The sequence below is a fragment of the Dicentrarchus labrax genome, unplaced genomic scaffold (genome assembly GCF_905237075.1).
Source record: "Dicentrarchus labrax unplaced genomic scaffold, dlabrax2021, whole genome shotgun sequence".
Taxonomy (NCBI): Eukaryota; Metazoa; Chordata; class Actinopteri; family Moronidae; genus Dicentrarchus; species Dicentrarchus labrax.
The window spans coordinates 23197040-23224981 of NW_026136701.1; the positions used below are offsets into that span (position 1 = coordinate 23197040).

General features: G+C 42.5%; 1 protein-coding gene across 3 annotated transcripts; it reads right to left on the minus strand.

Moving 5' to 3' along the window:
* Positions 1-647: 647 nt before the first annotated feature.
* Positions 648-27862, minus strand: LOC127368090 (enhancer of polycomb homolog 1). Of its 3 annotated transcripts, XM_051408568.1 has the most exons (15): positions 27420-27862; positions 24777-24866; positions 15562-15721; positions 11911-12056; positions 11432-11638; positions 10335-10483; positions 9839-9986; positions 9514-9690; positions 8689-8778; positions 8179-8327; positions 7430-7860; positions 3967-4088; positions 3735-3873; positions 2208-2562; positions 648-1170 (listed from the first exon to the last, which is right to left on the minus strand). In XM_051408568.1, exons 3-15 carry the CDS (start codon positions 15659-15661, stop codon positions 1098-1100), a joined length of 2286 nt encoding a protein of 761 aa, XP_051264528.1. In that variant the 5' UTR covers positions 15662-15721; positions 24777-24866; positions 27420-27862; the 3' UTR covers positions 648-1097. The 3 variants fall into 3 exon arrangements, with proteins under 3 accessions (XP_051264528.1, XP_051264510.1, XP_051264519.1); XM_051408550.1 differs by lacking the exons at positions 24777-24866; positions 27420-27862 and adding an exon at positions 22594-23052; XM_051408559.1 differs by lacking the exons at positions 24777-24866; positions 27420-27862 and adding an exon at positions 22594-23051 and having other exon boundaries at positions 9526-9690.
* Between the last annotated feature and the right edge of the window lie 80 nt (positions 27863-27942).

The window sequence follows — 27942 nt, forward strand, 5'->3', positions numbered from 1 at the left end:
ACCAGAGGCAAAAAAAAAAATCATAAAAAAGCAGCATTAATCAATTAAAAAACAAATTATATAGTGCTTAGATAAGTCAGAAGCAGCAAAGTCTTCTGGGAAAGAGTCTTCATCCCCATTGTTTTGTTACTTGTCTCAGGAATAATATACGTATGGAAGAGCTCTGTGGAAACTGATTAACCCACTGACAAACTGATGCCTACAACAAATTCACACCCGTCGTCGTCGTCTACGGCCCTGCGCCTGAATCTGTGTGAACGCATGTCTCCATGGATTCAACATGACTGACACATGGGGGAACATCGAGGGTGGGGTGGGGGGGGGAGCGCGCCCAACAAAAACGGGCGAGCTCCCGGCCATGTTCACAACATCCCAAACAAAAATAAAAAAAATACATTTTCTTTTATTTTAAATCTAGCTAAACACCGACTATAGCACGGGGGAACCGGTGAGGGGTACAGTGTGTACAAATTTAAAAAAAAAAAAGATTAAAAAATTGAAAAAACATGACTTTGGGGGGGGAAAAAAAAACTTTTGTAAACACGGCACAATAAATAGATCAAACAGCAGGTTTCCGCACCATGCATGTGATGACATACATTTTTCTGTGGTACAACGTTCACACCTCATACTCGCACCAGTTGCAGTTTGTCGTTTACTCTTTTTAATTTAGATTTTCTTTTGTTTTTTTTTTAATATCTCGAGTGCAAAACATCACAAATGAACAATTCTGTATTCAAGTAATGTTATATACAAGAACAGGTGGGTGGGTGGGGGGGCGTGGGGGAAGGGGATATTACAAATATGCAGTACTGTACATATAATTGCCATATTAAGAATTTACAGACGATCTCTTATTAACAGTAACAAATAGGGAAATGGGGGAGGGGGGGGAAATTAAAATTGTACGAGACGAGCATTGCAATTAAGTCCCAAAACAGTTACCATGGAAACCCAGCCTTGCCGTGCTCATTCCGCCACCACTCGCTGTCACGACTAAACAAACGATGCATAGCACCTTAAAAAAAAAAAAAAAATGAACAACCCAACAACAAAAAGGGAGTCACGCCTCCCCCCCCAGTGCTGCGAACGGGAGGCTACGTAACCTCCATGGCCATTGTGTTCTCTGATAGACTGTTCAGTGCTGGCTTGTCTTGTTCGTGATTCTCCCTGCGGACAGAAGAAAAACACAACGCGGTCAGACATAAACGCAAGGAGGACGGTGAAAAACAGTTTTAAATGCTAACTAACGGCCGGTTTCCACTGCAGGAACTTAATCTGGATTCATAGAAACGCTTAGGTACGAGGTGGCGACCGGAACCATTAACTAGGCGACGGTGGGACAAAATTTATAGTTGTACGTAGGCTCGACTTTGGTGGGGTGTTGAGTTCTCTCCTGATTCCGTGTCGTGTTTTCCTCGTTTTGCGTTCATACTTAAGAGAAACGAGCTCTAGATGTCGTCAAAACCAAAAGTGTTACCATCCAAAATAAACAACTAAAAAGGGGTTTCAGTGATGTTTTATTTCCCCCCTTTATAAAAGACATTAAAGTGGAAGCTTTTATGTGGAGCGTCAAGGTAAGGCGGACTGTTTTGGAAGATTTTCTGTATTTAGAGTAACTAAGGATGGGAGACGCAAACTAGCTTCGGTTATAAATCTTTAAATAAATAGATAAAGTGCCAAATTTTAGCTCCAAGAAACTTAAAGCAGAACATCGTTAAATTTCCTGAAGTTCCTGCTGCGGAAAAAAAGCGCTTTAATTGTCACTTTCCATCTTTTCTTCTAGAGATAATTTAACTGAAGCTCTTTTCTCCACGACTAATAAACACAATAAATAAAAACAAAAGTTTATTTTTAATGTTCTTATGTTTAAAACACAATAGGTTCAAGCTTTCATAATACAATCAATGTCGCATTTAAAAACAGCCTTTCCAATTTTGTTTTGGAATATCTCAGTGCAGTGCCAGGTTTCTAACATTTTCTTTTGTGATGTGTTTGTTGGAACAAAGTCTGTCTGTTGAGTATGTAAACAGGTTTCTATCTTATTATATTCAGCACACTTCACTGGGTCTGTCAATCATAAAACATACATCACATCTACAACTATTGTCCCAAACTCCAGATATTTTGAACAGACTATCACAGTCCCCCCCCCATCTTTGTGTCACCCTGTAACGTCCTCACACTGGTCACACGTTCTTCCTCACCTGGGCACTATGTCCAGCGGCGAGGCCGAGGCCGTAGTGACCTTGGGTTTCTGACAGTTGGCGGTTGCGGCGGCTGCGTGGGCGAGCTTTAAGGCGGATGTTGACATGGTGGCGCTCAGCGTCCGGGGGGCGTGGACACGCTTGCCGGTGGGAAGTCCCAGACGGAGGCTGTTGTTGTTTCCCAGCAGGACCTGAGTGGCGGCGGTAGTGGTAGTGGTGTTGGCAGGGTGGGCGGTGCCGTTGTTGTTACTGGTAGCGGAGGTGGAGCTGGTGGTGCAGGGGTGGAGCAAGGCGGGTGTCGGGGTAGTGGTGGGAGGGGACGCTGTGCTCGAGAGGTGCAAGCCCTTGTAGACACCTGGGAGGGGGTCAAAGGAGGCCAGGCGGTGGGACGGGGGGGGGGTGGTTGGTGACAGGGGTGGGAGATGGGATTTGGAGATGGAAGGTTTTAATTATCAACTGTTCTTTAAGGAAAAACCCTGTTATTTATTTTGTTAACTTGAAGCACTGAATGTATGAATGTATTATAAAATAACTCAACTACATAAAATAACTGTTGAGTGTGAAGTGTAATTCTTTACAACCAATTAAAGTAGCTGTTGGGAACGTGTGCTGAGGTTCAAGTGGATGCCACGTCAAAGACTTGAGCACAATATTAAATATCTACAGCGAGGCAGAAGGTCATTTATGAGCTGGATTTATTCCTTTTCACCAGAAATTCCCAAGAAAGTAAGTACTCGAACAAAAAGAGATTTTCTGACTAAGTTTTTATCTCTAAAAAGGACAGATCCTTGATGCACTGTTTTCATCTGCAGAACAATATCAAATGGAAATTCAGTTTTGTCACTTTTCTAAGTTATCTGCTAAATCCTGCTGCCTGAAATGTCATCTGTTGTTGGGGGTTTAGTGCGTGAGGTTTTTTGTTCAGGATGCTTTGTGCCGTTATCTGCTCTTTCAGGGCAACTCCATTATGGGTTTTTAGGACTGTAATTACTTTACTCTCATTGTTTGCTTTGTCTGTTCAGTGTCACTGTTTGCAGCACTTGGGTGAAGTGCACTTTAAAAAAAAAAAAAAACTGAATTGCTTTTTAGTTTCTATAAAACTTCGCAGTTGTGTTATTTTTTTCCCCCAAAACAAATTATATTTTGTGGAGGTAGAAAATTGGGATAAAGTGTAAGAGCATATCTAGACACTAATAAAACCTTCCCAGTGTTGCTTGTGGTTGTAAACAATCAAAATGGTCACCAGACACAAAATAAAAAATGCCGTTAATTATTAAGACCAAGGACTACATCATTAAATAACATAATGAGGATAATTACTAAAGCCATTACTGTGATGGCCAATTTTCTCTTTTTGCATGTGGAGTTCAGAAGAGGGTCAGACTCAATGAAAAGAAGTCACTTTATTTACACAATACAAAATGTTTTTCGGCCGTCTTCTTGTCTCCTCTGTCTCTTTTTCAAAAGCTCAAGTCCGCTGACCGAGCCTAGCAGCCCTACCGGGGTTTTTTTGGAGGGTTGTCATACCTGAGGGGGAGAGGACGCCATTGACTCCGCCTCCCAGGGCTAGCTCCTCCTTGGTTTTAAGAGCCAGCAGTTGGTCGGCGGTGACTACGGCCGAGGCGGCGAACTGAGCGCTGGCCTGGTCTAACGTATTTCCCAGGCCCTGTTGGAGGTGAGGAAAACTGTTTAAAGTCACTGACGAGACGACCACATTCACTTTGTGTCTGAGAGCCTGACGGGACTGTGGGATACTGACGTGTGTGCTGTTTGCAGTGGTGGTGCTGTTGGCTTGCTGTTGCAGCTGGACCTGCTCCAGCTGCTGTTTCTGCATCAGGGCCAGCTGCTCCTGATGCTGCTGGTACTGTTCGGCTGTGAAAGCTGAGGGAGACAAGAGTTCGTTACAAGTCTGGAAATAGATTCGTACCATCATTTACATGTTTGAAATCACACACAGGGTTTCTAATAACCAAATCCATTGAAGGAGTTACAGTCAAATTCCTCTCTATCACACTGTGTGGTTGAGTACGTGTGTCAACCTCTGTGTGTGTGATGAGACGTGGCCCTTAAATACAGCAGCTATTTCTGGCTCTTATTGTTAAGACTGCTTGGCCACACCTGCTGTAGCCTCTTGCAATGTGGCTACCCAGTGGTAACTTTACCGCTCTCTCTTAAAGAGTATCCCACGACAATATCAATATCCTTCCTCGTCTAACACTGTAAACTCTTCAAGACTAGTGGTGGTTCAATGGCTGTGTGCGCCTACCCAATAATGCACAGACACGTTACTTTCATCAACCCACAGCACCCACTCAGTGATGCATTCGTTGATAAAGCAGCCGCCAAGAAAACAGTATCTGACAGGGAAACTACGACCAAGTTCTCATACAACCATGGTGAGGTCTGATAGCTCAAACTGTCACCTGACCATTAACACTTGAGTGTGCTGACGAACGTTACAATCTGAGAAGTTCCTACCATATGCTGTGCAGTCTGAGTATCAGAGCCAAGAGCTTGTAGTCTGCACAGCCTGTTAGAACTAATATAAAACACTAGTATCATCAAGTCTGTACTCAGTGAGAATGAATAAGTGTGTGTTGGGACAACACAGGACAGATGCTCCGGGTGCTTCATCAAATCATAGTGGTGCTTGTCAACTGGTGTGTTTACTTGCACATCAGTAACCAGGTTACTTCAGTTTCAGCCTCCATGACATACTTTTTTTTTTTAAACCAAAGCTGGAATATTTAACTTGGTAGGGAAGAAATCTGCATGCAAACTTGTTTCTGCCATAACCTGGTTTCTCCCAGACATCTGGTTTCTTGTGTGCATGTTTCTGTCCACTCAAGGTCCCTATTTGCATCCCAGCTATTCATCTTGTAAATAACATGGTCTTCAGTCTTTCTTTACTGGCTTTGTATTGATTAGACAGTCCTATTCCCACATTTCAAAGTGTTGCGTGGCCTTGTGCCTCAGAGCAATATTGATTTTCTTATTCCCCGTGAGCCTTTCAGTTTACTACTTCACAAGACGCAGGACTCTCCATCACTCGTTTGAAAACAGCTCGTACTCCCATCTGGAACACGAGTCATGCTTATTTCATGCAATCTGACACCGTCACATTTAATCAAAATACTGCACCCATTAATTACAACCTAGCTTTACGGCCGCTCTCTGCAGACTCAACCCATCTGTGCAGAGGGACTACAGAACCTAAAGGATGTCCTGCTGTCCCGGGGGCAATAAAAATAGCACCTGGGACACTAAAATACAGAGTCTGGGACAGTAGAGAAATATATAATTACAAATTAAATTATTATATTTATGTGAATATATATCATTTTGATTGTTAGGCGTTCACCGGCACACGTACACACACAAAACCAGTAAAGAGAGAGCCAGTGATTTGGTGGCTCTTGCTAGATTTTAATTCATTCACGCTGCTCAGAGTAGTCACAGTCCACGGCTCTTCGGCTGACAGCGCCGGGGTCTCTTCCTCTCCTCTTTGGCCACATTCTCCACATCTCTGGGTTAGGAGGTTCCTATTGCTTAGCCTATAGGTAAATAGTTTGTTTGAGCTTGTAAATATCTCCATTAAATTGGTCTTCTCCCTCCCGTTGTAGATTTGTATCTCAATATTCAATGTAACTGTAGTGAGTTTGTGATAATTTGGCTAAATAAGTATAATAATGTTTGATGTGTGTATGTAAACCTCTATCACCGTATACCAGAAACAGGTTCACATTGGCACTGAACTTTGCAGTGATGCATTTATTGATCAAACAGAAATAACTAAGAAACTAACTCAGAGATATAAGTGCAAGGAACAACTAGCAGAACTTCCATGATGGACCAGAGTGAGTCAATGAAGTGATGAGAGTTTACTGAAACAAAAGATATTAAACTATTCTTATTAAGTAGAATGAAAAAAATACTTCAATTTGGGACAATGGTTGTTAAGTGTTAAGTTGTGAGACACTGAGGGGAAAAAAAGGTTAATTTTAAGCCCTGGACAACTGTAGTGGTCGAGCTCGCTTGTTGATTATATCGGTGTCCTTCACTTTTATTTACGGTACTTCACAGGCAGATTGGTTTCTCAAGAATAAATCACTGGGCAATTGATTGCATGCAAATCAAAAAACACACACACAAACACACACACACACACACACACACACACACCTCCTGTAAACAGCTTGTAGAGACGTCAAGACACCGACCGCCTGACTGCTACCACAGTAACACCACCGGGGACCTGTGGCATTTAGTTTGTATTCAACGCTCCACGCCTCTGCGCCCACACACCCTAACAAATCCTGTGCATCTCATGAATACATTTATCAACCCCGGTCTTAATTGACACCTTGTGGACTGGGTGGGATGGGAGGTGACACAGAGTGAATGCCAAGCAACAGCTGTAAATGATGAACAACAAGAAAACAAAACCCCTTTCACAATGCAGCTGGAGGACAGGGTCAACAACGCTCCTGCAATTAAATAAAATCTCAACTAAGAAGTAATGATCACCAAAAATTAAGCTCACAAAAAGAGAAGAATAAATGGGGGTAAAAGGAAAAAGGAAAGGAGTGTGCATCCTGAGTTTCGTGGATAGTTGCCAATTACTTCTCTGAACTAGCACTCCTCTTTATAAGAGTCCATTCAACCAAAACGCATACGTCTCAACTCTACCCAGCTCTTGTCACACAGATACTTTCTGCTTCATGTGTCCAGGTTTTAACAGATCCTCTACAACACAATCAGGTGGACACTGAATTCCATTCAAGCTGCAAGTATTCAAGAAATATATTTCAAAAACTTAAAAAGAAACTAGTCTTTCCATAATCCACAGACCGTGCAATCCTTCTTACATTGAGGCTACTTTTACAGAGTAATTGTTGGGACATAGTTTCTGGGAAAGAGACACTGCTCACAAATCTTTCAAATGTAATTTTTCAAGGTTTTTCTCAGCACAAAGATGTTTGTATTCACCTCCATCATAGAGCGCTGACAGCAGAAAATTCAGAAGCAGTTATCTCAGCTCTTGGGCAAATAAAAACCCAAACTGTGGGCATCAGGAATTACATGTTTTTAGTAAAATGCTAGTGGCGGGTACATATCCTGGTTTTAATAATATATTTCTGTAATTAAACAAGTCACTCATCATCAACCACCCCAAACTGCCATGAGTGCAAAGTGTCTTTGAAGGAAGACAATACACTTACCAGCAACGGGTGCGGGTACAGGGACAACCCTCGCCGGGCGCTGAGAGCCGTAGGGCTGTCCCCCTGCTGCGGAAGCCAAGACAGGCCGCTTCAGGCCTCGACTCAACTTCCTGAATAGCGGGTGGGCATTGTCCAGCTCATGTAGTGGTAGTGTCCGTGGTCTAAAGTGCCTCCATCGGCACGACTTTATATTCAACAGTATCTGACTGAGGTCCGTGGAAGAGGGAAAGGAAAGAGAGGAGTTGAAGGAGGAGGAACTTCTGTCTGAGGTATTTGTTTCTGAGGTACTGGCAAACTTGTCGGCGGCCGGCGAGCGTGAAGTAGTAGTAGGAGGAGGAGAAGGAGAGGGGGGAAGAGGCAGGTCGAGCATGTCTGTATCCAGTCCGTGGAAAATGTTGTCATAGTCCGTGTACGCCCTGTCCAGCAACACCCTGCGAGAGGAGAGGAGAGGAGAGGAGGAGGTCAGGTATAGTGCTTGGACACCGGGACACTAAACACAGATAACCGGCCTCGTTGTCTGACATTTAACAACGGCTTTGATCTGATGTCTATGTATCAAAGCTTTGTTATTATAGTTCTTGATACTGGAGTAAATAAGAAAACTTGAGTAGCCCGTCCTTTATAGCCAAAGAAATATCTACAGCTACTATGTTCTACAATTGCCAGTAAGATTTTGAATGACCTTCTATACAATAACACAACGATAAAAGAAAAATGCAATTCTCAGAAACAGGTTTTTTAAAACTGACCTGCCGCCTCGTCCCACGCGTCGTCGAGCCATGCCGAGGCAGCGCCGCGGCACGGTGAGCGTGGTGAGACTGTAGCGAAACCGAGCTTCTGCCAAACCGTCCTCCCAGGGTCCACACCATGGCCAGCTACCCACACGATCCTGATGAGCCTGGGAACAGACAGGATGCTCAACGTCACCTTGTTGCATTCTCATCGTCTGATCTTTATGATCTGTGACTGGTTGTTTTTTGTTTTTTTTACCTACTCACTAAAGCAGTCTACTGTGGACTATGAACTTAATGCCTTAAATATTGAGATAATCCTAAAGTCTGTAAACTAAACAGTCCGCTATAAACATAGAGCTCTAAAAACTATAAAAACCTGCTGCACAGACTTTCAATCAGTGCTCCCAAAGAGCGTTTAAAAGCATCTACAACCACTGCTGGGCCACTTAAACAAACCACTGTATGAAAGTAAAGCTCCATTATGCTTTTTTTTATACCAACTGTGTGGATGAACACAGTACTTACAGCGTAGTACTGGCAGCCTGCCTTCCTACGAAAGGCATAGGCACCATCTGGGTCGTTCTCCTCCTCTGCTTCCGAGGAGCCTGAGTGCAGCTGTGGACACAGAGGTTGGAGGTCAGTAAGGTCACTGGAAGAGCAGAATTTATAAACACTGGAGCCAAGGGGTTCTGGTTAAAATGCATATCATACCCACTCGTCTCACGTGGTTGTGCAATTTTGAGTGGATTTATCAGGACAAAGGGCAGAGTGCATTGCCTTTAAAATCACCAACAGTGGAAGTACGGACAGAGTTTGTTGGTGTTTTAAATTTAAGACACTAAATCCCTCTTTAAAAAACGTGTTCAAGGGAGAGTCAGAGAATACTATATATATATATTCTGCAAATAGTTTTATTTTACTCATTTCATATCCTCTCATCTGTTTTAGGCAAAAATTGTATGCAATTTTTCATAGTTCCCTATAATTTGTTGCTAGTAGGAGTTTTAGGTTTCTACTTAGTGGTTGGTTAAAAAAAAAAAAAAAAACACCAAACACTTGCATGAGCTTATCCTGAATTCCATAAACGGACTTATTTCAGCAAACAAACTCAGTGGCCAACTGACTAATGTGTGCAGAGTTTGATGGTCTCCTGTTGTGTTCAAAAACCTTACCTGTTCAGCAAGTTCTTTTATCTTGGCAGTCAACAAATCTTATCAGGACATTTTAGCTGTTGCCACTTTGTTGAAAGCACAATATCAGAATCATGTTCACTTGAACACATGCAGCAAAAACATCTACAAGTGCCGAGCTTCGTCTGCACAGCGTGCTTGGCTTTGCGTGGATGAGTACCTGCGTTTGTACCTGGGAGAAGGGCTCGTCATCCGAACTGGGGAAGTCGTACTGGTTGAGGTCCTTGGCGTTGAAGACAACAGGACCCGCGTGGTGGGGGATGCCCGACGAGAGAGGCAACACCTTCTGCTTCTTCACGTATTGCCTCTTCTGCCGGGGAACTTCCGTCTTCTCGGGCTGAAGGGAGGAAAGAAGAGGTAACTCATGAGAGACATTCAGAGACTTCCGACTACGTGGAATCTTACACGCAGCTTCCCAATATTCCTCATTTAAAATGTGACTTGACAATGTTTGCCTGGAGCATGTCCTTAATATTGAGCCTCACCTTAGACTTATAGTCCTTGAGGTCCATGTGGTCCTGGTGTCGGTACTGGTTGGTGAGGGGGACCAGCGGAATGATCTGCGGCCTCACCAGCGCCCGCTCAGCCAAAACCTCTGCCATCACCTCACCACCAAAGTCTGACATTACATTTCTGGAAAAGAAAAAGGGGGAAAAAGGATGAGCCCAAATAGTTTTTCTCCAATCACAGTCTTGGACTGATCAACAAACCATTTCATTTTCCATTTCAAGTTTTCCCCCTTAAACTACATCAATGAAAGTTCACAAACAAACAGTGATAAATTCCCCACAAATGGAGGGGAAACTTGGCTTTAACTGTTCTTTTATCTTTTATTCCAGTTTTTAACTCTGAGCAGTCTCCCGGGGCTTTCTTTTTCATCATCGCCCTGCTGTCTCCACCCTGCCAGCCTGCTGTCTAACTGCTTTTTGTTTTATTTTCGTACTAACACATTATGTGTGCAGCCCTGGAGGGCAGGCTCACCTCTTCTCAAAGATCTCCAGTGTGAGATGCAGCAGCTCTCTCTTGCTCTTCTCCCTCCTCTTGATCATTTCGAGGATGGTGACTGCTCTGCTGAGATCCCTGCGCAACTTCAGCATCTTCTCATAGGACGCCTCGTCATTCTTACGGTTCTGAGTGTCGCAGGAAGAAAGAGGTATAAGCAAAACTTAATAAGAACAAGCAACATGTAATGATTAGATAAACATGTATAAAGTTATTTGAAACAAAGCAAACAGGTTACTAAAGATAATAAAGTTAATATAAAAGGCTAAATTCTTTAAATGCTTGGTGGCATGTACATCCTTTACAAGAGGGTTGAGAGAAAACTATTTTTATATAGTCCATTTTTGTATTGTGTTCAGCAGCGTAGTGCTATTTAATAAAATAATCAATATAAAATGTATTTAAAATCTATTTTTAAGACGTGCAGGGTTTTTAATCGGACTCTGATCTCAGGTCCATCATGGCATTATTAAAACAGTAACAGACTTTAACTGTATATGGATTCAAACATCTGTGATCAGGGACTTAAGTCTCTTTCTAAATGAACCGTAAGCACCTTCATCAGTCACCATTTCACAGAGAAGCTCAGCTTGCCGAGCAGTAAGCAGACCAAATCTCACACTCACCCTTTAAATTAATTCTGTAGGGACAAACCGCAGCTGCACAGGCTGTCTGACACAAAGCTATGTGCTGACACAACACACAAAGTAAAGTAAGACGCTGCTCATTGAACGCGGTTGCAGCGTCTGACAGCATTCTTCTTTTTGTCAGGGTCGGGTACTCTTGAGTCTATTCTCTCTACATCACAGGTTAGTCAGGTACGGTGTTTACAATACGGCAAACCGGATCAAGATAATCTGGCCAAGCTTCACAAAAGACAGTGGCACAGTGAAACGTAATGACTGTGTGAAACTAAATGTTTCTTGCGACAAGGTATGAGAATGCATTTCCTTGTCCCTAATGGCAGTCGTACAACTACTGACGGCATATCCAGACAGAGGGGTGTATCCGTCATGAACTGCCAAGATCACAGCCACATACAAACAGCCAATAAAGCAGAGTGCAAAGACACCAACCTTCCTGGTTTGCATCTTCTCAGTGCGCCGTCGGAAGGCCACATAGGGGTCACTGGTGCTGGAGCCGTCCCGTTTCTCCTGCTTGACGGTCGGGATGAGAGAGTTGGCCTTGCTGTTTTTCCTCTTGCGGCTCCAGTAGTCAAAGACCTCCTTGATGAGCTCGTCGTCCTCCTTCAGCAGCAGTTTGGCCTCCGGGAGGCTCACCAGCTACGAAGTACAGACAGGGGTTACAATTTGATAAATAAGATGCGTTTACGCGGCGGTGGGGGTGACAAATCTGTTATGACAGGCTTTTTTTTTTTTTTTTTTTGCTCAGACTGTCTTACCATAAATGGTTTCAAATTTGTGTTACCAACTATTTAATGTAGGTATCACCATTTTTCAAAAGCTCATTGTGCATAGGTCTGTAAGGTATTTCATGGCCTTTCTCTACGGCTGGCATTGTTTTGGGGGCAGATGGAGACACAAACAGTGCCGACCTGCTGTCCACTGCCTTTCTCCAGCCGGTCAATCATCTCCTCAAACTGCAGGAAGCTGATCTCCATCTTCTTTTTCAGCTTGTTGACAAACGCATCGTCGTCCGAGTCCAGGTCGTAGTCGGGCTGCTCTGTGTCCAAGCTGAAAGCTGCAGGGAGGTCGAGAAAGGGAAACTTTAGACACTGATAGATGAGTCTATTAGGAGAAGCAAATAAAAACTTAGTTATGGATAAAGAGATCAATACAATAACTCATCAACTGGCCATCAAATGTCTTTTCTAAGTAAGTTGTGTTGTGTGTTGCTTCTTTAAAAAAAAATCAACTCTAAACTCCCTTGTTTCTATATTTTGGTAATGTTCACTTCCTCTTCTTCCGGTCTTTTGTAATCCCCATGTTTAGATAAGCATTTGGTGGATATGCCCTCATGTTCTCAACACTGTTCAACACTACTGTGTTCAGCTTATCCATGATCACGGATACTGGCATGTGTGGGGAACGTACATGTTAGTCCAGATGGATCCATTCAAATGTTAATGATTAGGAATGAAGATAAAAATTGGGGGGGAAACAAGACAAACAATTAGGATTTCTTTTGACTTGCAACTTCAAAGCGATCGAGTGAACATGACCTCTCTACTCAAGACTCCACAGCAAGCTGCAGCCAAAAGTCAAAATGCAGCTTAATTGGTCTGGTAATGATGGAAGGCACCGCATGCAGCATTACAAATCATCATCTAGTCAGTTTCCAGCAGAGTTTACTTAACGGCACTGCTGAACAATCGCTCTGAAACACCAAACGCAGACTTCTTCATTAAGGAGATGCAGCATCGCAAACACCAAAAAAACTCACTTCAATCCCTTCGAATTACAGAAGAACGAGAGAGAGAAATCATTTGTGTGTGCAGGCAACAGCAGCAATCCAGCCACAATCTGCTTTTACAAGCCAGTTAGACTCCAGAAAGAGACGGGTCCTGACAGGTAATGACAGGTTGTGTGTCTGTTATATACAAATGGTTGCTCGGCTCGGCTGTCGAGGCCACTCTATACCCGCAAGTGTATTTCAGCATCAGTTTGTTTACTTCCAAGTCCCCACAGCCAATGTACAAAAGAGATGTATGCAGTACATCCTCGACTCTGTAACACGGCGCCCACCACAGAGGGCAAGGTTACCTCCTACACAGCGGGCTGAATTTAGAATACATCATTTAATGATTAAGTATTTTAATGACAGCTAAGATCAAAACGCAACCCGGACAGAAGAAAAATTCCTACGCAACAAAATAAAGTCTAAGCATAACATTTCAACATTTAACTGCTAGACCGCTCACGTACACTGACTAGCTAAACCGTCCCTCTACTACAACCCCACAACGAGGAGCGAGCGGTTTTTGTGAGAAGAATAAAAACCAGAGTTGGATCCGTCTGCTCTGATCAAAACAAAAGCAGCGGCTGGAGTGAGTAAGAGACAGCTGAGAACGTTTCTATAATGCTGAACAAATGATGAAAACTAATGCAATGAAACAGTGGAGGTCAGGAGAGGCGACGTTACCAGCCATATTAATACAGACCATGTAAAAACAACGACACAATCTGACCACGCCACCCAGCAGGCTGCGTCAACTACAGTATCCAAAGTCAAAACAGAGCGTAGCTTTATCCTCAAATGTCTTAACTCCTTTAAACTTGATGCAGCTACTTTCTACAGAAGATGTATGACCCTACAGGACTAATAGCCCACAGTTAACTGCAATAAATACATGCTTTTAGAGGACAGCTCACCCAGCATCTGTTGGATCTTTAGGTTAGGGACACATTAGATGATTATCAGGCCTAATTACAGCAGATCTGCCCTTCCAGACAACTGAAGCCATAAAGGAGTGACTGGAGCTAATGGACTCAGTATAGAATATGTTGCATGGAGTTTGGTACATTAAGTCACGTCCAACCTCAGTAACTCACTGACCTGACACTTTATCAGACAATTTAATGGAGTCTGCATTTATGTGTACATGAAAGCCAAATAATGAACACTGAATACTTCTGCAGGTCAAAAAGATACATCAGTATAATTTTATCTGAAGCATAAAAATGTGACTCTCTGGCCTTTCCTAATCGTCTAGTATGAGCATATTTCTAACTCCAGAGACAAAAAAAAAAACTCAGTAAAAGCTCCCCACTCACTTCTGGTTTAGCTTTTCAGGACTTCTAGTTTGTCTCAAGCCTCAGTGACCGGTCAGACTGCCATGTCAAACCATGTCAGGCTAATTCAAATTCAGAAAAACACGTTTCCTTTCTGCCTCGAAACTCACAGCCAGCGGCACGTTTGTGTTTTAATTCAGCAGCAAGAACAGCCGCCACATCTGCCAAAATCAAATTAACCTGGCCTGCGTCAGACACGCACAGCTTCTGCACTTAACGTTTAGAGAGCAAACAATGTACAGACGCAAGTATTTGCCGCTTTATCTTTAGAAACGATACCTCAGTCCAGGTTTAATTAAAGCAAGTCACTTTCATATTGAGCTGCAATCAAGGCGAGACTGGGTACAGCAGAGGGATGTGTTATTGACAAAAAACTAAAACAGAAAGCTCACCGGGGAAATTATATAAGATTAAGGCGAATTTTCACTTTTTAAATCTCAATATTCTTGTGAAGAAGAAGTCTTGTTTCTTCACTGGATTTACAGATTTTTGCTACATCAACTGTCACCTTGTACAATGAGAATAAAACATACAGCTACACAAAGCTACTCACAAGTAAACAGACATCTACTTGTTACATTTCTTTAGATATTACAAACAAAACACTAAACCTTCCAGTCCTGATAATCTCCACACGTTTCAGACTGTCTAGACCTCCGAGGAAACCCTGAAATGAGTCCGACAGCAATTTGACAGGACGAAACATTTGTCATTTGAGCTTTCAACTGATAGCAGCAGTCTCTGTTTAGGATACGGCAAATTGCTTTCCTTTGAGAAACAATCACGGCAACCACTTGTGACACAGACATGGTTACTGGACTAAGCAATCTAACAGACTCATTTTCTTTTGATATCATTACTGAACCAGGCAATCTCGCAAACTCATTTACTTTGACAAACATATGACAACTCAGTCAAAGGCTCATAACACACACATGCCTGATGCCATTACATGGATGAAAAGCTGTCAGAAACAGACCTCCTGTACCACCTATGAGCTTCTGAGTCACTTAATGGATTCAATGCTTTATCGGCTTTTACGCGGCCTACTTAGACAAGTTCCCATAGCCGGGAAACATCTTGATTACCCGCTTCACTTTTAATGCCACATGGGTTTAAATGCAATTTCAGATAACTTTTTCCCCCCAGTTAAGAGCGTTCTGTTGGAAACTACCATAAGCCTGAGCATAATATGCATGATACAGGCCTAAAGTGGTGTTTACAAATAGAAAAAGCTTAAAAAAAAAAAAAAAAAAGGTACACTAATGTGGAATATTTTACAAATTGCCACTTAAACTTGATCAACAGTCCCCAAGTGTCATTTAATGCATTCAAAATAATTGACTGGGAAACTCCAACACAACCTAATAAACAACCAAGGCCCCTAATCTGCCACATCGAACTCATTTTCTCTGCTTTCCGCATCACATTTGCCATTAGAGAAGCCCACTTACGCTGTATGTGAATTAGCTGCTTTGGCATCTTGTAGTCCCCAGGGTAGAGGGATTCATAGTAGGTGATGTTGCTCTCTGCCTCGGGGACCGGGATGACCATGTTGTCCCGCTTCTCGCCATATACCTGCTGCGCCGAGATGGCCCGCTGGAGATGGTGTTCCTACAGAGAGAAAGACAAGAGGTGAGACACCTGGACCACTGAGGATGTATGTCCTCTTACTAGAGATTATATATATAAAAAAAAATAAAAAAAACTGGGGCTGAAAATCATACAAACAAAATGATTTAAAAACACAAGAGGTCTTGAAACCATCAGGCTCATATGAAGGTAACATACTGGATTTAAAAAAAAGGCCACACAGCTCAAAGAAAAACTGATATCAAGGCAACAAAAAAAAGAGTTTAGAGGCAATAGGAGATGGCAAAGTCTTCTAAAGCTAAGTTCAGTCAGACACATTTGCACCAAACAACCGACAACTGAAAGAAAATGATTGGATCTGGTAGAAAAGTCTGCTCTCTCAAGAAATTCAAGCAACAAAAAACAGCATATAGAAAGGCAATTCATAAAACAGCTTCACCATTACATAGTTTGTCCACCAAAGAGCACTGACAGGTTTATTTTCAACTGTAAAATGTCCTGTTTACTACGCCTCTTGGTCACAATAAAAAAAAGGGGGATAAAAGTTGTTTGTTTATGCGTTTGTTAAAAAGAAATATTCTCTATATATCGTTATCAGCTTTTAATCTTTTTTAGTTCCCTCGAATCGATATCGGCCTCAAACCTGCAGTGATAGACCGGGCTGTGCCGTAGACCTCCGCAGATATGACTGGATGTCACTAGTCAGCTAAAAGCCACACGACTGAATGAGCAAGTGATTTTAAAGCATGAATGAAAAAGCTGATGCTAATCAGCGAGCATGACTGAACTAATGCTGAGCTCCATTAATCCGTGCGCTGCAGCAGCTTGATTTGGTTCAAACTGACATAAAAAGTCTTAACGGGTACCTGTTTATATTCCAGTTATACAGTGACAGCAAACCCTAACCTGTATGACATTTAATTCTGATGCCACAATATCTACAATGAGAGTTTAGTAAATGCTGAACAGCTTTGGTACTTTAAAAAGCAATAGCCAAAAAAAAATAATAAATAAACAATGCAAGAAAACTATTCCAACAGGGCACAACTTAAGACCTATTTGTGAAGCAATTGCGACAACCTGTTGCCAAACTGACAACATAATATCAAGCCTTTTGTTCTGCTGGGGGAATAACACGCTGACTCATGCAGATACAAGTTAAATGTACACCTGCAAACAGAGTTGTGGGAGGAAAACTTGACGATTATCCAGTCACACATTGTCTTACTGTCTTGGTGCCAAACGTTTCACAGTATATGAAAAAAAAAAAAAAAAAAAAACCTTTACAGGACGACAAACGACACTGCCAGGTGAAACAGAACCAACACATTTCATGCCAATCCACACTGCCAGACACGTAGCTTTGAATATTTAATCTTCTGTTTAAAACTAAATATACACGCATTTATAAAGCCTTTGGTTTATATACGTGAACATGTGATAGGATGATATGTAAACGCCGGACAGAGACAAATCTAAACCTGCCATCCAATCACCATCATCAAATATGGAGGGAAACTTGACTCTGATTTTGTCTCCGACGCTGTGTCAGTTGGCCTTATCTACCCGCCGCGAGTGTGACGAGAGCCTGCTGCTGCCAAGCCTGCTGAGGGGTAATGTGCCTGAAGGAAAGCAGACAGGCTGGATGGGCTGACTAACTGGTTTGCTGGCTGGGCTTGCTCGTCTGAACCGTCCCAGTCAGACGTAGTAGCAGAGCCTTTCTGGCCTAGAGCCGGGCGCTGAGCCACGAGCAGGCGGGTCTGTCAACAACGCAGCGTGCTGCCGGCCTCGTACAGCCGCTCTCTAGAGGGAAGGTGTGTGTTTATTGTTTCCTTGCGGCTGTCAGAGACACAAGGGTAGAGGACGGAGGGCGGAGGGAGAGGAATATCTGTGCCTGGGGACGGTAGCCAGAGTGAGTGAGTCAAAAAGGCGGCGAGTGTGACACTGAGCACTAAACAACCACTGTAAGTCAGCCATGGCACAGTCACTGTTGTGTAATGAACAAACCTTGAGGAGGATCCACATTAGCAATATATCCTCTTAAAATAAAAAAAACAGTGATGTGAGCATTTACACTGCATATATAATGCAGCTCTACCAGCTATGTCTTCATCTCATATGCAAGCATCTGTCCACGGTCAGCCCCAGTGTGACTTCTATAATGAAGATTCATTCCTCTGGTGGTTGCAGGACATCAACTGCAGCAGTACACTGAATTCACAAGCAGGGTTGGGAGAGTATGTGTGATTTAATATATCATACTTTATCAGATGAACCATAGTTATATAAAATACCAACGTGAGACTGTCAGTGTTTGGAAAGTCTGGTGAGTTAGACCCCACAAGAGAGATTATGGTGCCTCATTACTTAAATGCCAAAAAAAACCACATGTATCTGTATAAAATGACAAAACCCCTGCTTCAACATTTATATAAGCTGGTTTTATAGGTCATTTTTTAACAGCTTAGTGCTTAAAGTCAGCTGGAACTTTTAATTCAAGCTTCTCCTGGCACACAACAGCCAGAAGGAAAGGCTGACGGCTTATTATACCGGCAACCTAAGGACGGCAAACTGTTCCCACTGGGTTAAATAAGACAAGTGTGCAGCTTCTCAGGAAGACATCAAGCAAAACTGAAGTTGACCGCTGCTGAACACGGATCAATTTGTGCCTTTAAAAGAATAAAAACGGCACAAACAGGCGAGCTTTTCAACGCTACAAGCTTTTCTACCAGAGGGTCCTTGACACAGAGACCTTTGCAGGCACAAAGCAGCGTTGTACTGCATTCAGTGCAGGCTTTACTCTTCCATCGTCTTTATAGTCATGTATTATTTCATAAAGTAACACTGCATTCAGACTGGAAAAGCAGGTTTTCCATCTACTAACCAAGACTGAAGAACGTGGCCAAATCATTACAATCGATTAATGTTTCCTATCCAACTTGATGGATCGAGGTAATGCTCGTTAAATAAAAACAGCATGAGAACACACACACACACACACACACACACACATTATTAAATGAGAGTCCAGTTTGTGAAAAGTCTAATTTCTGAAAGGTTTTAATCAGCGTTCGTTACTAACTGACAATAAATGTATCACAGCAACTCAATCTTGGTCACCAATCATTTCACAGTGGAAGTAACCTGCCAAAAAGAAAACTTTATTACGTGTGACCTTCAGTACACCATCATGTTTAACATTTTCAGTCTACTGTATGAAACTCCTTTATTGTGTCCCACAGCGCTTTGTACATCAACACCATTCGGACTTTTGTGGCCAACAATCTGCTCCACAGTCTGTTACGCCCGAGGCAAGTGATAGTAATTTACATTTATAGCGCCACGTGCTCCGGCGACGCAGCTACTCCCTCGGCTTAAGAAGTTGCTGTGGACGAGCCTCGTCAGTTTTATTCTCAGCGCTTCCTCCTAAAAGGTGTCTCAAAACCTCGTACACATTTAACCTACCCATAGCATTTGCTGTGACCTCCCACTGTGCACGTACTCTTGCATAACCTGCAGATTCCTACCCGATTCCCACTGAATCGTTCTGCCAGCGAACGCCTGAACCCCCCCCCCCCCCTTGCTTTAACTCCCCCGGGGCGTCTCTGCAATGAAGGAGGGGGGGGGGGCCTCATGAAATCAAACAGCCTTTAGCAAAAACACGTTGGTTGCCAAACCTAATCAAGCAATGTGTTTGTTTACTTTCCTGGCCGTGGCTATTTGCCCGAGAATAAATGGACTTAGATTGAGGTTGAACAGTCAGAATACAGAGCATTAGCTGGTTCCCCTCGCACACTATTTCTTTCCCTTTTTTCCACCTCTTGGTCTCGCTGTCTCACACATACACACAGGAGTCCAGAAATAGCCTTCTAAAATGACCACATCGATCACTGTCAAGTCTGCTGAGGCAGCCGGAGCCGCCTCCACATACACCAGTCTCGCTGCTGACAGCTACTGTCCCAGACACTGTAAATGCCACTTAACATGACGGACAGACGCAGGGGGGGATGGTCGGTAGGGCTGTCGAGGGATGCATAGCTACGGGGGGAAAGGGATTCTTAACACCCAGCGTAAGTGCGGTGGGAAACTTTCCATTCCTCGAATTAATGCGGCTGTGTAAAATAAGATACAAGCAACTGACTGAGGCAAAAAAAATACATTCCTCATAACTTTAACGTGGCCCTACTATTGCATAATGATTAAGTGGAACCAATTAATCACAATCAGGGAACACCCAGCGTCATCCATCCACGGGTTACTGGAAAAAGCCTGAATTCACAGGTCATTCTCAGAAGTTGCTCTAGCTGAGTCTTGCTGGCAAACTCGCTATGGAGTTGGACTCGAGAACCTGCCTTGAGGCTGGTGTTTATTTCCCACGCTACCCCCCCCCCAAACACACACACGTCACAGCGAAACTGTCAACAGTAAGGGGGGGGGGGACAGCTGACAATGGCAACTTTCAATTTCACAGTGTGCAGGCTGTAGAGACTTTGGACAGGTGACATAACCCACATTCCCCCCGAGCAAGGTCACACAGTAAGAAAGTGCTGGCCTGCCAGAGTGTGTGTGTGTGTGTGTGTGTGCTGTGCGCAAGTACAAGTACTGTGTCTGGCAAAGAGGCAAACACAACAGATGCCTGTGGGTTCGCACCAGGGCCGCAGACACTGACCTCACTTTCACCCAAACGTAAACACAAGACAAAGTGTCTGGCCCAAAACAAACAAGCTGCACGTGCTTCGGGACTTACAGCGATGACAACTCTACGGTCGGGCCACGCTACACACACACACACACACGCCGCCTGCAAATTACAAAACCACATGCTGGACCGAGCTAACCATTTTTTAAAAAGGCAAGTCCAGCAGTGACAAGAGAAAGCAAGCGTGTGGTCTCGTGTTCGAGGGCTAAATGTGGCACACAGAAAGTCCTGCAAGTCGTCCGCTGGGGTTCAGAAGCTCGCTCTTAAAAGCTGTTGATTTAGCAGAGAGTCAGAAAGTACCGGGACACCACACAATCATCCTGCAGACCACTTAACATCGAGTGGGTAGTCGATGTGGTCGGCAAGCTCAGAGGATGAAGCGTATCTCCAGGAACGCCAGGAACTTTACTTCCCTGCAAAAGAGTGGAGAATCGGGGATGCGATTCCCAGCTGGAGGCCCACGAAGACCCAGAACGACATGCACTTGCAGTAAACGCCACCACACCTTGCTGACAGAGTCACAGAGGGAATGAGCTACAGTATCTAACCAACAACACCTCACGTAGAAACTCATAAAAACAGACAGCTCCAAACACTGAGCGGTCGGCACATAGCGGGCCTCGGCCTACCTCCCTGATAATATGACTGTTACATAACCAAGCACTCCAGCTGAGCAGAGCACAGACTTTGAAGTGACAGCAGACCAAACCCTCTCCTCTCCCCCCCCCTCCTCTCTCTCTCTCTCTGCTTCCTTCTGCTCTGATCTCCTCCTGAGCGCCACGTGCCGCTTGGTCTGCCAGCCTGCTGTGCGATCTGACACACTGAACCCCTGACACCTCCACGAGAGAGCAGGCCGACCGGTGAATAACAGCAGCGTCCACCGCAGACGTCCCTGGTGATACACCCCCCCCTATTTACTGACCCTTATATTTAAACATCAGTCAGGTCAGCCACAAAACTCACAGGGAAAGACAATTTCTTGCTCAGGAGGACCCAGAATAAGATAGTCTAATAAATAAACATGAAAAGTATGTGAGCATGTGAAATCTAGTTTATAAACAACCCAACCCCCTTACATCCGACAGATAACCTGGGGTATAACCAGGAGCAGGATGCAGACTTTGTTTATGTGTATATGTCCTCCTCCCTAACTAAGTTGTTAAAATACTAAACAACAACAAAAAAGGCTATGACAGCTGGTAGAGCGTGGCAAATTATTGATTTTTAAAAATGTACAAGCGGTTATGATTTAATGTTCTTATCCGGGGGGAAAAAAAAAATCAAATGTCAACAGTGGAAACCCAGAGAGACGGTTATTGCAGTGACAACACTACAAACAAACAAACTACCACGTCCCCTTAGAGAGGTGAACAGACGGAGGATAGTGGCGTAGAGATTAATTAACACACCTCACTGACAGCTACACAAACACCATTAAAGCCCAGTTACTGTCCAAACAATGGTTTTATTTAGTGAATGACAACAGCTGCTTTATAAATATATAAATATAAAAATATATAAAGAGGGGGGGAAGGATCACAGACCACACGCCTCCATGCAAATAAAACATAAAGAGCTGAATCGTGTGTGCACAATAACAAAGTCCTAATAAACAACTGTGCACACACACACACACACACACACACACCACCAGATCCTGTTTAAGATGACCAGACTGGAGTTTGCCCTCAATGCATGGCACCGGTGTTGACATTTCTGTCTGGTAGTAGCACAGATGCCACATATAATCTGAAATCACTAGCTCCCCCTTGCCCTGGTGCTTTGTAATTACGCCAACACAAGGCCCCTGTTCCTGGTCGACGAGACAAAATGTCGGATTTGCTGAAGTCACATGACTCCTTTGTACTCGGGAACGCACCTCACGCATCAACAACCCGGTCGAACCGGGTAATTTCACCACATAACGACACAGTGTGTCCCCACTTCCCCCAAACGCCCGTTCAAGTCTCACAAATGCGCCGTTCGCGATATAAATCCGTCGTGTTTCTCCAGAGAGAGAGAAAAAATTGGCGGCCATTTTGTGAAAGCTGCGCAGGAGGAAAAAAAAAAAAAAAAAAAAAAAAAAGAGAGAGAGGGCGCCTGTGTTTTTTTTTTTTTTTTTTTTTTTTGTAAAACAAATAAAAACAATATATTTTCACAAATTTCTCGGACGGTTAAAAAAAAAAAAGCATACCGATTCCTCTTCTTTCTCCATCCCCGTGGGCATCTGCGGCACGGCTCGGTTAATGGATGCATATTCGTGTAGGTCGGGTAAATCCTCACAACGGAAGACGGGTAGAGGCTTGGAAGCGTCCAGCGCCCGCGCCCGAAACGACAGTTTACTCATTATTTCACAATACGATAATCAATATAAATCTATCGGATCTCCTAATAATCACACCGGTACCGAGTGGAGCTTTCATGGATGTTTCTTGTGCGGTTTTTCTCTACTCTAACGTACGAGTGGTGGTAGCTTGTATTTAGGGCGTCGCCAACGGAGCCGGGGGAAGGCCCGGATCTTGGTCGCTCTCTCTCGGACTGTTTTTTTCCGACGCTCCGCTCCCTATCGTTGGTTCAGTGCGCCATGGACAACATGGCGGACATTTAAAACTCTTTTGCTGTGTTTCGCTCGGAGCGGTCCAACCCCCAGTTCGCGGACCGACCATTCCCACACGATCCCGAGCGCTTGCGCGTTGCGGGGGTGGGGGGAAGGGGGCTGTGTGTGTTTTTTTTTTTTCTTTCTTGCAAACTAACTCTTGTACACACATTGCACATAAATTATTGAAGTAAACATTAAAAAAAAGGGGGGGAATGGCCGAAATATAAGTTGTTATGATTTAAAAAAAAATAACTTAAAATAATGCTTGGTGTGTTAATGAAACTGTTTAAATACTTAAATTGATGCATTTAAAAGTGACATATATTATATAATAATATAAACACAAATAGACTAGATTTATGAATGAAAAAGTGATTCACATGACAGCAATAACAAAAAGTTTGGATTAATGTCATCATTTTGACAAAGCAAATTATTGAAATAAACATTATGATGATTAAAAAATAAAATAATACTTGATATATTAATGAAACTGTTTAAATAAAATAAATAAATTGATGCATTACAAAACATGAAATTACTTAATGAAAATTATTAATAGAAGCCAAAATAGACTAATTAATGGATTTATGAATAAAAAAACGTGTATAACAATAAAAAAAGTTAGAATTAATGTCATAATTTTGACAAAGCAAATTATTGAAATAAACATAAGGCCGACATATACATTAAAAAATAAACTTAAAATAATGCTTGATAGATTAATGAAACCATTTAAATAAAATAAATAAATTGATGCATAAAAAAAAAAAACACACACAAATAACATATTAAATGACTTAATGAAAATTATTAATAGAAGCCAAAATAGACTAATTAATGGATTTATGAATAAAAAAACGTGTATAACAATAAAAAAAAGTTATAATTAATGTCACAATTTTGTGTGATTGAGTGATAATGGCATCACTTATTTAACATTTGGTGTTGTTAATTTACAATTATTGGCTGTGCAGTTTGAATAAATAAAATATCAATAACATTATATTTGTTTTCACCAGACCTTTTTAAATAATGAGAAATCATAGCGCAAAGTTTTTTTCAGTTGTACTGAACTTTTTAGACATGCATTAATATTATAAAAGGATATTTAAAGTTGGTTTAATAACAGGACGCCTTTAGGAAATACTGTATAACTACCCTGAAATGCCATCAGTAAAAAGATTATCCCAGATTATCATCTTTTATTCTAAACTATTCCTAGTTTTAGTAAAATACAACAATACTCTTAAGATTGATTTCATGGTAGTTGGTGTTGGAGGAACAAAACTCCTTTAAAAAAAAGGACACAAATTCCACATTATCCACTAAAAGCCAACGCCTAAAACACCACAGAAGTAGCCGTTCCAGCTAACTGACCCACAGGAATTACTCAGATGCAGTAAACCTTATCTAGCACATAACAGCCCACTTTAAATTTAAAAAAAAAAGAAAGAAAAAGAAAGTTTATTCCAGGTAAAAAGGCTTCCTGGGGCAACACGCATCACAAACAAGAACAATGTCGCCCTCTTCTGGTCTGACAGGACACCGACATGTTTGTAGTACAAAGACACACACTGAACACACTTTACCTAAAATATGGACAATAACACTACAGCTCTGTGAGGGTATCAGTCTGGGTGTAACTTCAGTGCTTCCAGGTTAGCCCCCCCCAACCCATAACCCAGTGGATTTTGGTCTTTGTTTGCCACACAACAACTTTATAATGTTTAGCAGGGGTCAGAATAATGTTTGAACAATCATTAAAAGCACCTTACCTGTTGACGACATTGGGTTCAGCCAGGATCCTCCCAGGGGAACCGAGGTTTTCTCTCCATCATTAAATCCACCGACTGCATCATGAGGACCTGGAGGCCAATCGACACGAGCAACAAGGACATTTAGCCCCAAAAAACTAGTTTTAAAAAAAGGGACACGAAGCCTTACAAACACAGACCAAGTGGCGCGAAAGTCAGATTAAATAAAGAAACTTTTTCCACGTTGTTAATTAAAAAGGCGGTTTAGGAGAGGGGTTGGTCTGGGCGGAGCAAAGACAAAACATTTGCCCCACCACCTGATCATAATTGTCAGCAGTGCCGCCTGGTCTGACCCTCCAACTACCACACCTGGGTGTGCTCATGGGGATCGACCCTGTGGACAGTGAATTCATATTAAAAACAGCATTTATTCTGTTTGCAACCTCCACCTAACTTTTCACCATTCCTCCTCCATCTTGGAAAAAATAAAATATCAATATTTCTCTCAAAAAAAAATCTGCAGCGTCAATGTGAGGGGAGAAGGGACACAAACATTTGATGCCAATTAAGAAACAAGTTCTGGATGAGAGGGAAGTTGGTAATTGGAAAAATGTGAGGAGAAAAAGGGGATCAGGCGAGTGCCTTGTATCCGGAATTTACAACATATTTACAAGTTCGGTTTCCACAGATATTGAAGGACATAAGATGACCTGGTAACTCATTGATGTATGTGCGGTCAATTTGTCCAGTATTTTATTTGAGTTAACACACTGAAATAAGATGCTGGACATGGTAAAAACTTATGGTCCATTTTATATGTTAGGGTTGAGCCCCTGCCCTTAAGACCTTAACATTGGATTGTATATTTTTGAGTCCTATAAAAAAGGGTCTTATCAACCCAGTTCTACTTGTTATACATTGCGATGCACTCTCTTGCGATATTCAGGAGGTAAACTTTCCTTCAGTTGCCACGAGCTTCTGGCATTTGTTTACGTTTCTGTGTGTTAAAAATACGAAGAATCGACACGTCTGCTTAATTCTGTGTAATCGGATTATATAAAGCAGTGACTATAATATCGAAACCTGCTTTTAGAAAACATGTCTTCTCCTTTCAGAGGGTTGTGTTCCTCTTTAGTTACACTGATATTAACGCTGTGTTGTAGACGAATGCCTTCAAAAAGTTACCAGACAAACTATTAATTAGACTAAAAAAAATCATCGGAGTCTGAGGCCTCCGTGTAAAGCATGTAGATAGTTTGAAGGTTTTTAAGACATCATCTTCCAGGACCTTTTCCAGGAGTTTTCTTGACATTACAGGACAGCACTTGCACACAAACAGTCATATAATTTAACGGTAGGACTTATATTTACAGTTATATTCCTCCTTTTTACCCTTATGAGTGACTCAGGTTAGGATCAGACATGTTAGGCTCGCTTTTCCACAGCCAACTTCTCTAAATAAACTACGGTTTACCTCCAATCCAGATAGGGCTGTAAGTACAATTACACTCTCCCAGGACAACATAGATTATGTACATGATATTTGGTCCTTTTAAATCAATTTCCAGGTATTACAGGGTGCGTGGGAACCCGGTTATAGGCCGTCACCACCTAACAAACAGCACTTTGACACCTCACATACTCTGTGCTGGCCTGCTTACGTCCCATGTGGGTGGGGTTTGTCCCACGATACTGAAAAGAGTTTACACAATCACAGGAAACACAATTTATTGTTCTTTTTTTTCTGATTTACAGCCTGTGACCCCGGACCCCCCCCCGTCTGACATCCTCAGCAGTTTCTAACCCAGAATTATGATCCGATGACAGAACTACAACCACTGCGAGACACACATGAGGCAGGTCCTCCACACTTCATCTTTAAAGGGAGGCTCGAATCTGTTACTACAGTCTTCCCCCCTTTTTTTTGAGTCCATGTAGGGAGAGGTGGGTGTTTGAAGGGGGGAGGAGGAGGAAGGAGGTGGGGGGGAGAAACTACTGTGGATTACAGCAGAAAACGTAGGGGATATGAGGGATCCAGACCCATGCAGGCCAGGGCCAAGCAGTTCCCGGTCGGACCACAGGGACTGCCTGGCACTGTTTAGCCTGTGATCCAACAATGTCACATTTCCAACCAATATATGAAAAAAAGAGAAGATGAAATCATCTCAAAATGACCTTTATCGCCCTCCTTGCTCATGTTTTCTCTCCACATGATCTGAGATCAGGTTTCTAAGACATGTTGCCTTTAATGCAACAACCAGTGAACTAGATTTTTTGGTTTTTGCACAACACACACACACACACACACACACACACACACACAAAAAGAATACTTCCTTTTGCTTAAAAAAAAAAAAATCGATCGATATCACAACCTCCTCCTCCCTATCGAGGGGGCTGACAAAGTGATCAGGAACTTGTGGTTTTTTTTTTTGTTTTTTTTGTTTGTTTGTTTTAGTGCTGAATTGCATCCAGCTGACCAGCCAGGAATTTGATTGCGTGTATGAAATCATCTGATGCCAGAAACACTATTCACGATGGGGCCTTTTCTTTTTTTTTTTTTGTTTTTTTTTTTTTTTGGCGACCATCGATTCAAGTGAAATATATATTGATATATAAATAAAAAAAAAAAAAAAAAAGAAACATTTAGTAGCAAATACTCACCAAGAGTCGGATCATCCAGGCACACGTCGGGGGCTTTTACAGACAGATGGAGACAACATTTCTGCAAGTCAGAAAAAAAAAAAAAAAAAAAAAAAAAAAACGTCAGGGCAACACGACGCAGCGAGCTCACAGAGAGAGAGCCAACTAACATTAACGTTAACCACAGATAACGTTATCTTCTTGTTGGTTTTATAACGATATATATATATATATATAAATATATATATATATATATAGATAGATATAGATATATAAAATAGAGCCGGTATCCTCGCAGGAAGAGCCGCTGTCCCCGCTTTTACATCCAACCTCGTCCAAACAGCGGTTATCGGTCGATGAAGAGGAGAAAAAGTCAGTGTTGTTTTTTTGTTTTTTTTTTTTGCTGGTTGTCGATGTTTAAAGCGAGCTGAAACTAGAGAGGTGGCGACCAAAGTGCTACTGTTGGGGGTTAACAACTTTGCTGTAAAACGCGGCCGGTGATTGGTCGGCCGAGGCCACCAATCACCTGCGGGAGAGCCCGGGG